Source organism: Trichechus manatus, unplaced genomic scaffold, assembly GCF_000243295.1.
Source record: "Trichechus manatus latirostris isolate Lorelei unplaced genomic scaffold, TriManLat1.0 scaffold00280, whole genome shotgun sequence".
NCBI classification, from domain to species: Eukaryota; Metazoa; Chordata; class Mammalia; order Sirenia; family Trichechidae; genus Trichechus; species Trichechus manatus.
In genome coordinates, this window is record NW_004444216.1 from 1,616,662 (window position 1) to 1,627,654 (window position 10,993).

The following is a 10,993-nucleotide window of genomic DNA, read 5'->3' on the forward strand; positions in this document are numbered from 1 at the left end:
TACAATTTTTGAAAAAATATGGGATCTGTAATCCATTATCTTTCAACTTTAGGAAACACTGTGGCCTGAAGACACTTTGTGGAGCAAAATGAGCATGAGATAAATCTAATCATATTGATACACTCACATTCTTTAGAGGTCAATCATGGTTGGCTAAAACAATGATTTACTGAAGACTAAAAATATTTAAAGGTATGTGCTAATCACTGAGCTGAGTAAATGTCAAAGTAGTCGTTGTCCTGACAATGTTTATAATTTATGTGGGGATGTCAGACATGCACACTATGCAAAGTTACCTACTAGTACCAGGCTAACCAATACTGCCCAAATGAATGAAAAGTGCCAATCAGTTTCAACGTGATGGGCAGTCTCAACTTTTTATCGTGGGTGTCAATGAACAATTCCTTGGGCATTTCAAAAATCTATTTGGAGTTTGAATAAAATTTTAGAATGGTCAGGTGTGGGAATGATCTGATCAGACAGATGAAGGTGTTTTATGAGTATAGGATGTGGATGAAAGAAAAGTGTTTATGTGGGGAAGTAATGGGAGTCAAAACTAACAGAGATTTTGCAATCAAATGTTGGGGACCTGAGTGGTTGCTAAAGGAGTTTGAACCAGTGGAAACAGAAGGTCTTCCAAGCTTTGAGAAGGATAATTACATGGTCAAGTGTTGGTTCAAGGATCTTCATGGGACGCCCTCTCTTCAGACAAAGATTAGACAGGACTATAAAACAAAAATAATACACATGAGCAGTGTCCTTCTTAGTTAAGTTAGATAAAGGGGCAGCTCCTGTTCAGAAGCAGGATGTGAAGGCTGGAAGGGACAGGAACTCATTGAATGGACACAGGGAACCTGGAGTGGAAAGGGGGAGTGTGCTGTCACATTGTGGGGACTGCAACTATTGTCACAAAACAATATGTGTACAAATTTTAATATGAGAAATTAACTTGAGCTGTAAACTTTCACCTAAAGCACAGTAAAAAAAGAAAAAAAGAATCTTCATGTGATCCAGGGGAAAAAGGTAATTTGGTAGGTAAGAAACTGGGAGGCAGGTAGAGGTCTGCAATCCACAAACGAGGTGATAAGGCAGTGATCTAGGAGGGTGCAGTGATATTTAGAAGGAAGTGATGAGAGCTAAAGGTCCAGTGATCTTTTATGTCTAATAATATACATCAAGCCTGGGGGAAAGAGATCATCAATGATGACTCTGAATTATGTAGGTGAAAAGAAAAATTGGAGCAAACAGGTAAAGGACTTTGTGAATAGATTTGCTTATGTGTTTTGGGAGAGAAGAGTCTGGGTGTAATATGCTGCATTTAAGTTGCAGACGAAATGCTCAGGAGGAGCAGTACAGTGGGCAGGTAGAAATATGGTCCTAGAATATAGAGAGCAGTGAAAACTGCAGGTAAATCTACAGTATTTAAAGCCATAGGGTTGGATGTCAACTCTAACAGAATAAACAAAAGATAAAGATGTCTAAATACAGGTGGGTTAATGTCAGGGAAGGTTTCCTGGAGATGTGTATTTTAAACATCAATTTAAAGACAGACCTTCCACGATGATGTAAAGATATATTATCTTTCCAAGCACCAGATATAACACTACTGCCATGAACCCAGTGAAGGGCAAATATAACAGAATACATCATAGATTTAAATAAACTGAGCTTCAGGATTATGTTTTACTTATGGAGGCCAGGAGTCACTTAGTCCCCAGCATGGTTAACAGCCAGGGAGATGCAGCGGAGAGAGGATGAGGTCAGGTATCCACCCATGAGTCCAAATTGCAACTCTGCACTAAATGAACTGTGACTTTGGTGAAGCAACTTAAGCTCTCTCAGTTTCAGTATCTCATCAGTAAAACAGTTATATTTTGATTGTAGGATTGTGGTAAAAATTAGAGACAATACATGCGTGGCCCATTTTATGCATTCACTAAAGGAGAGCTGTCATTATTATTTATCGCATTTTTAGTTTTACAAGGTTAAAACTATATTTCTAAAGACAGAACTACATTTCTAAGGATAGAACCACATTGATTTGCATCACTGGGGTGACAAATGCCTGAGAGAGAAACATTTGTGACCTGAGACACTGTAAGATCATTATATGGCTTATCTGGATACTATGGGATAAATCCATGTGGGTGAAGTAGTTATGAACACGAAGAAACTCTACATAAAATGAGACTTCACACGTCTTATTTGAATCCTCATTGATAATATTAGAAGAACTGCATATAGAACTTGCATTCTTAAAGGTGGCCCCTGACTTTACATAGATACGCTCTCAGAGAAAAAGACTACACAGTTCAAAGTATAAACTATATTTTAAAGAAGAAAAGTTAAATAAGAAAACTGAAGTACAAGGTGATAGAAGTAAATTAAGAAATCCTCTGAAGCATTCATTTACATAAAGCAAATCATTCATTTTGGTAAAGTATAAAAGAAGTCAAAGATTGGTAGGTCTGTATATTTATGTACAGAATATACAACTAGGAATTTCTTATACCCACAGAGGAAAATAAGTTCACTTGTACATGATTTCCAGAAATGTAAGAAATAAGGAGCTTTTGATAAGTAGAAATTTATAATGTCACTTTTAAAGAGTTACAAGTAAAATAGTCGTCATGTGCCTACACATCTCTAACCAAAAAAAAAAAAAAATCAAACCCATTGCTGTTGAGTAGAGTCTGACTCACGGCAACCCTATAAGGAATATATTTATGCTTCTACTTGGTAATACAAGAGTCAGGATGGCATAGCAGGTAGGGGCATGTGTTCTGGATCTGGACTGCCTGTACATGTATTCCAGTTCTTGGGAAATTATTTAACTTTAGTGTGCCTCAGTTTCTTAATCTTTAAAATAGTACCTACCTAGGAGGATTAAAGGAACTAATACAATGAGGTTAGTCAGTTCCTGACACATGGTAGGCACCTAAAAGAAGCTAATTACTAGATTAATTACTGCTATGATTACCCATACTTTTTTGTAGTGGAACAAAGTTAACTCAGTAAGCTTTACTCACTCTTCAAATGTGCCTTATAGACTATATTATTTATGCTCTGATGTCTGATATTAATTAGTATTATAGACTGTTACTAGGTATAGGACAATGTCAGCTAAAATTTAAGCTAATTTTCTAATTTTTTTTCCTACTGATTATTTCTAATTATTAGCTGAAATCTCCTGTATCTGATAAATGTGTATGGGAAGAAGACAAAAGCAGGACCAAGACCCTGTGATGGAAAAAATAATGTGATGAGGTTCAAAAGGTGAAGAAGTGGGTATATATGTAGGGAGAGGGGCAAAGAAAATCCTAAAGTCTCAAAAAGACAAACATAAAGAAAAGCAAAGATATTTCAAAGATGGTGTTTCTCAAAAGATTTCTAATAAGGGACAATCGACCAATGGTTTGGGGTTGTTCCCCCATCTTTGAACAATGGGTGAAGAGCTGCCTACTTTACACATTTTTCGTCTGACACAATGGAAAAGAAAAAGACAATTATAAGGTCCACTTGCCCGGTTAGGCTTACAGAGTCATTGTTTGTTGCATCTGTTGAGTGTCAAGAGATCCCAAGCTGGCCTTGGACAGTTGTTCTCTACCAGGCTGAAGGGTTCAGAGAGTCATGTGGCTAAGGCTGGTCAAGAAAGTTCGTTCTAGCCCACGTGCTTTGCACCCATGAAGACCTCCTAGCCATAAAATACCCCATCTTCATGTCTAAGCTTGAATATAAAAGGAATGGTGCTTTCTAAATTGATGATGCCTCCCAATTAAATAAATTTGTAGTTTAAGAACCTGAGTCAAGAATTGAAATGGAAGTAAGTGACTGGAGTTTAACCAGGACTATACTATAAAGTGTAAGTAATTCAGTAAGAAATTCTATGAGTGTTCTCTGATCCCTACCTTCTCCTTCTTTGGTGATCATTGCTTCAACTCAGCTGAATTACCTTCTCACATGAAAGATCAACTAAGAAAACTATGTACTAGCCACCTAATTTAAATCTATTACATAATGAAAAGCAAATATTTAGACATAGATATTACAGAATCAAAGAGAGGATGGTGTCTAACTGCTTGAAAATTATTAGACCATTTTATAACAGACAAGTTACTTTACTTACCTATAGTGATTTTAGCATTCATATCTAGAGTTCAAGATTTTCTAGGGTCAGAAAATAAGCTTTTACCCAGAAATATGAATGGAGGTGGTTACTCTCCTCTGGATAATTAAGATGAAACAATCTTTTAAGGTTTTATACTATGATTGGCACAGATCGAATTTTGGTCTCTTTATGTTCAATGAACGAGAACACTTTTACAGGTGCTTTGAACAAAGAAAACTAAAACAAAAAATTTATGAAGGTCTTCTTTGATAAAAATAATTGAGCATGAAAATTTAAATGCTATGTCAGTAGAGAAGCACTACCGTGAAAAATGCAAATATAGACATCAAAGTAGGTAGTAGGAAACATCTTCAGAGTAATATGTACGCAAAGTACATGAGTTAACATTTTTTTCAAGAACTTTAAAACGGCCTTGAATTTTCAATGCTCACTAATACGTCACGATTAAAAAATAAAATAAGTAAAACAATTTGAACACTTATACCAAACTTAGGGGCTAACAGAATGCCACAGTTTTGTTTTGGTAACATTTAATTATGAATAATATTATGAAAAATTCTATTTTATAAATCACAGTTTTGGTGCTACGTAGTAATAAGCATAAGATAAAAGCAAATCTGTACTTTGCACAAACACTTTATATATGTGGTATGATAAATCACAAATCAAAGATGTAACGATTCTTTTCCTTGTTCAAGGGTAGGTGCCTTCACAATGCCAATATATAAAGAGGTTTTCTCCATGCTGCCAGATGGGATGGTAATGGAGGGAAGACAAATATATAGGTGTCCTGTAGCTGAAGCCATTTTGAGAATGGTATTCATTGAAGCAGTTAACTAAACCACATGACATAACCTCTATTTACAGAACCGTGAGGATGACAAGATTTCTAAGTATAGATTTTCTCTAAACATTAATTAGCAAAGACCTCAGAACTTTGCACAACCCTATTCATGTCTTGTAACACATTCTAAGAGATTAAAACCATTTGCTACATTACTATTACGATTATATAGGTGAAACCAAAAACTAGGGAAGTTGAATAAATTGCTTAATACATTAAGACTAATAAATTGGATGCAAGAATCATGTCCTTTTATATATATATGTATATATAAAATAAACTGATGGACCAATATAGACAGAATGTAAATGACTAACCTGGCGTTATTACAACTCCATTTCCATTGACCACAGGCCTCTCTTCCTCCTCCTCCTCGGGAGGCTCTGTACTTGCTTTCTCCATGATGCTCACTGATTTATTCCTCTTCCGTTTTCCTTCAGCACTTGGACTGGCTCCCGGAAGTATCTGGTCTGTTACATTTAACAATAATGGTGCTGGTTCTGCTGGAGGCTTTGGGGTCCCATAGTAATTGTCTGCAAACGATACCAAAACATTATGGAGTTAAGTCTTTCTACTATTGCGTGCTATCGTGGTGTATAATATGTAAAGAATGGAAATTATATTGACAATTTTGTATTCTATTACAGATAGTTCATATCATCTGTTGCTTCTATTGTATTGGGCTTTAATGCTTAAATAAAGATATACTTCTGTATTCATTCTCACATTTGTGCCAAACCAAAACAGAGTCTTATGTATTATTTCCAAATGGTACCTGGTAGTTTTAAAATTATTTTAAAAATTTTGAATAACTAATCTTGATTCTAACCTTTTATAAAATAATTATCTATGAAAAAGGAGACAGGTAACTTGCATTTTTGTTTTGTTTTTCTTTTTGCTTTTGTAAATCTCTCTACTTTGTAGAAAGGCAAAGCACATTGTGCTCTTCCTCACTTTCAAAGGGCTCTGGCCGTTGACTTTGATGTGTGCAGTGTCCTGCCCAGAGCTGTCTTCCACATCAGTCTAGTGGTTCTCACAGCTGCTGACAGTAGGCCTGCTGCTCAAAATGTTTTTCAGATTATCATGGCCTTTTTTTCCACATCTCCGTGGTCTGAGTTATAGAATCATCTGTTTCCCCTGCCAGTCTGATACTTTTTGAAGGAGACTAATTCTTATTTATCTCAGTTATAAGAGCCTGGCACAAAGTAGGCATGGAAAAAATGCTTACTAAATGAACATCTTTGTACTCTCAAGGCAAAGCACTTTATTTAAAATATTCTAAAATTTGACAAAGGAAGGTGATGTTTTTTAAAATCAATGTTATAAGCACTGACTTCAAATCCATTCCTCTGTTTCCAGTTAACTGAATAACTTATGCATTCATTTGCTCACTCATTCATTAAAACCCTTATTTAATACTGACTAGGCACCCAGGCCAAGGAACCCTGGTGGCGCAGTGGTTAAGCACTCAACTGCTGACTGAAAGGTCGGCAGTTTGAACCCACCAGCTGCTCTGGGGGAGAAAGATGTGGAAGATGTGGCAGTCTGCTTCTGTAAAGATTATAGCCTTGGAAACCCTATGGGGCAGCTCTACCCTGTCCTATAGGATTGCTATCAGTGGGAATCAACTTAACAGCAATGGGTTTGCTTGTTTTTTAGACACCCAGGCCACCACCTAGCTGTCAGTTTGTCCTACTGCGGTAGCTTGTGTGTTGCTATAATGCTGGAAGCTATGCCACAGGTATTTCAAATACCAGCAAGGTCACCCATGGTGGACAGATTTCAGAAGAGCTTCCAGACTAACACAGGATAGAAAGAAACGCCTGGTGATCTATTTCTGAAAGTTAGTCAATGAAAATTCTATGGATCACACAATATTGTCTGAGACTTCAACTTGCTTACTCTGGATGCATCATCAGGGGGATCAATCACTGGAGAAGGACATCACATTTGGCAAAGCAGAAGGCCAGCAAAGGAGATGGAAACTATCAATGAGAAGGACTGACACAACGACCCCAACAATGTACTTAAACATACCAATGATCGTGAAGATGGTGCAGGACAACATCTCATTCTGTTATACACGGGGTCACTATGAGTGAGCACTCACTCCACAGCAGCTAACAACAACAATAGGCACCTAGGCACTCAAGTATGTGTTTGGGATAAAATGATGAATATAATACAACCCTGTGTTCCAGATGCTCAAAGTCTAGTGTGGGAGACCTGCACATTTGACATTAAGTAAATAAATGTTGTAACAGGAAAGAGAATTAAGCACTACAATCACAAGGACATGGAGGAGGAAACACACCTCACTATCCACAGAGGTTGCTGAAGGCACAACACTTTGCCAAAAGTCAGGCTTTTCCACATAAATACTTAAGTTACTCAAGCAAGTCACTTAACCCTAGTAAGGCTCAGTTTCTTCGTCTATAAAATGGAAATAGCAATACTTCTTACAATCACATATAAGCTACAAATAACCCAGACCAGCTCTAGTTGAGTTAACCATGATAGTGATGTACTGACAAAATATGAGATAGCTAATTGAGGGAAAGGATGAAAAACCTTGAGACATGGACAGAGTCCAATCAGGAAACCCACGTTTCCTCTGTTGACCCTGGACTCTGGACGCCCTAGCTGATTCCCCTAGCAGGTTCCACCACCATGAGGCATAGCCTGCTGCTGCCGCTGCCCTCATTAGCTTCCCTGCATTGCTCACTTGCTGAAAAAAATTCACAGGCAGGGTCATCTGACTGATTAATTCTCAGTCACAGGAGAGTGCTGGAGCTGACAAGAAATGGGGAGAGAGAATATCTGTTCTTTGATTTCTGGAGAAGGAAGCTCTACATCTTATCTCAATGGTCTCCCTAGGCTAGAAGGGCTAATGTCCACTATACCTGCCCTCCTCAGTGGGCTGTTGGGAAGAGGAAATAATGTATGAAGAATAACTTTATATGCTGTAATACTGCAGTGGTTTTAATGGCAGCGTAAACCTCTTAAATGACATGAAGTGAGGGAATATTCCTAAGGCTGGTAGTGCTGCTAATGCTGTTGCTCATTTCCATAGATATTCAGTTATAAGAGTAATACAAAGAAAAAATATTACTATGTAAAGTGGTTCTTACACATGTTCAACTTTTATACAGAAATCTGCAAAGTAGATGATATACAATTTGCTGAAGGCTACTTTTTAACTTAATTTAGGGCATTTGAAATGAATCAGACCCTTCTAAGAACGGCCAGATTCTGAGCAAGCAAAAACTGCCACTTGCCCCCTAGTCTATGAACTTGTATTACATGCACAAGGACTAGCACAGCTCTAAGTACACTGCTATGCTTTCTATGGAATCCCAATATACGCTTCTTATCTAATAAGCATTAAGTAAAACTAATTAATAATCTTGCATGTCCCAATAAATGATATAATTTTAAGTAGTATTCTGAGATCTGTAATGTCTTCATATAATTGCATATGGATCACTATAAATCACTAATCATATATATGTATAGCTCTCTCTGTATATGTGTATATATATATATAAAACTGAGAAAAATATACTGTATTTCAGTGTTTTTTTTTCTATTTATCTTTTATGGTTTAAATCTACCATAGGTAGAAAAAGAACCTTTATTTATTAGAAATAAATGCACAGCACGAGCTAAAAGTAAATATTAAATAACAGATCCTGTTGAACTTATATTACTAAATAATTATACTTGTTGATATATGATTATAAATTATATAGCAGTATTTAATTTCTACAATTTGATTTATGGAATTAATACATCAGATTGAATTTTAGATGTAAAATGGAATAAATCATTTGTTAAGACATTAAAATTACCTTCATTAGCAATAATAACAGCAACTTAAGAGAGGTACAGAAATAACCCATACAGTTACTACATTTGAGAAATATAATTTATGGACAACAGGCTATTACTCAAACCAAGATTTCATCCTAATGCATAGAACAAAGAAACCAGGCACACTCAGACCAAAGCTGAAAAATCAGCCAGGCAGTCAGGCAGCCAAGTCACTGAAAAGACTCTTTGATGTAAGATTATAGGAATCCCTACACTAAGGATAGAATTGCCACTTAGGTAACTAACATATCAGCACGTTTTAAGAAACACACATACCCCAAAACTGTTTTTAAATATAATTTGGAAACACAGACCCATCAAAAATGAAGTAACTCTGTGTGTAGTATTAGGATTTAGTAAATCTCAAATTTTAAAAATCGTAACAATATGGTGTAGTGGTTAAGAGCACAGACGCTGATGAGATATACCTGACTTTGAATCCTGGCTCTATTACCTCATCACTGTGTCCCTTCATCTTGCTGCCTTGTGATATCCTTATATAGATTCAGTTAAAGTGAGAATATGGGGCTGGAAGATGACTACAGTCACAAAAGCTACTGCTGCTACTACTGTCATCACCACCACCACTACCACCGCCACAGTTTACTGATCTGGACACTGTAATGGGCATTTTACGTATGCTTTCTTCTATACATGGGGATTATAATAAGAAATCTTACTCCATAGTGCCGTTATAAAGATTAATGATAATGAAGGGGTATGGAGAGTTCCTGGATCACAGTAGGGGCTAAATATACAATGGCTACTTTCGGCATTTATTCATCACAAAAACCATATGAAATCGTTCTGCCTCTGCAGTTAAGAAAATGGAGGTTCTAAGAAGAAATTAAACTATTTCCCAATATTATACAAAGAGTAAGTAGAAAACATATATCTGTTTGATTTTAAAAACCTGAGTTCTTTTCAAAATACTACGTTGCCTCTCAAGAAAGTGTGATATAATTTGCAACCTGGCCCAGGGCTCATGCTAGACAACTTCATTCAAAGCCACAATCAATAAGAACAAATGTATCAGTTTCAAAATGGAAACGCAATAATTGCTACCAGATCACAAAGCAGGGGCATTCTAGGTAATTTTTTCATCCAGACTTGCAAAAAAAGTATGTGATTCTGTGATTGTGTGTGTGTGTGTGTGCACACGCGCATGCACATGTGCGGGGGGTTGTGGGGAGACAGATAAAGTAACTACAGGCTTTTCTAGACCAATTTTCACTGAATACAGTTGTATTTGTAGAATGAATTATATATTAGCAGTTTCACAGAAGTTTAATATACAATTTCCACTAACTTGTTATTGACTATGATGACAAAATGAAAATGATATATAAAATTTTCCCCTTAGTTCCACCATAATTAGAACAATCTATAAATTATCAAAGTCTGATTTTTAGTCAGTGCCTGGACAATAAAGGAGATGATTATTTGAGGAATCGGATTTATTCTTCATCTTTTAAAATACCACTTAGGAATGGATAATGTTTTTTTTCATAAAAATGTAGAAATGAAACAAGGTGAATGCACCTATTTCTGACATAAAAGTGTTAAAACCTCCTAGAAGTTTGGATAGAAAGAATAATCGATAAAATATTAATACTTCATTTTATAACAATAAAAAACATTTAATAGATGTCCATTTACACTTGACACTCTTACACTAATTTCTTCCAAAGGAAGAGGGACTAAAATAGATTATTACACTGTCGTGAAGTAAATCTGCCTAGGGTAGTCACTGGAAAATCTAAGCCGTCACCTACTTTCAGGCAAATCCATTCCTAAGTCATCCAAAACAGATGAGAGTTACTATCTAAATAACTTTTCATGTACTGTAATTGAAGACTATCATGGAATTACTTCTCTGCTTTTTCCCACACTTGTTAGGCCAAATAATCTTTTCAGAAAAGTCTTGGTCTAACCTTTATACTGCCACAGTAGTCAAAATAGTCTAGTATTTGTCCAACGACAGATACATAGATCAATGGAACAGAATTGAGAATCCAGACATAAATTCATCCACCTATGAGCAGCTGATATTTGACAAAGACCCAAAGCCTGTTAATTGGGGAAAAGACAGTCTCTTTAACAAATGGTGCTGCCATAACTGGATATTCATCTGCAAAAAACTGAAA

General features: G+C 36.2%; 1 protein-coding gene across 1 annotated transcript in view; it reads right to left on the bottom strand.

The window, feature by feature from the left end:
• MAGI2 (membrane associated guanylate kinase, WW and PDZ domain containing 2) overlaps positions 1 to 10,993 on the bottom strand; it is a 650,884-nt gene that overhangs the window by 531,615 nt on the left and 108,276 nt on the right. The window contains exon 3 of the mRNA XM_004390069.1: positions 5,291 to 5,506. Within this exon, the coding sequence (XP_004390126.1) occupies positions 5,291 to 5,506 (216 nt within the window). The remainder of the gene's footprint in view (positions 1 to 5,290; positions 5,507 to 10,993) is intronic.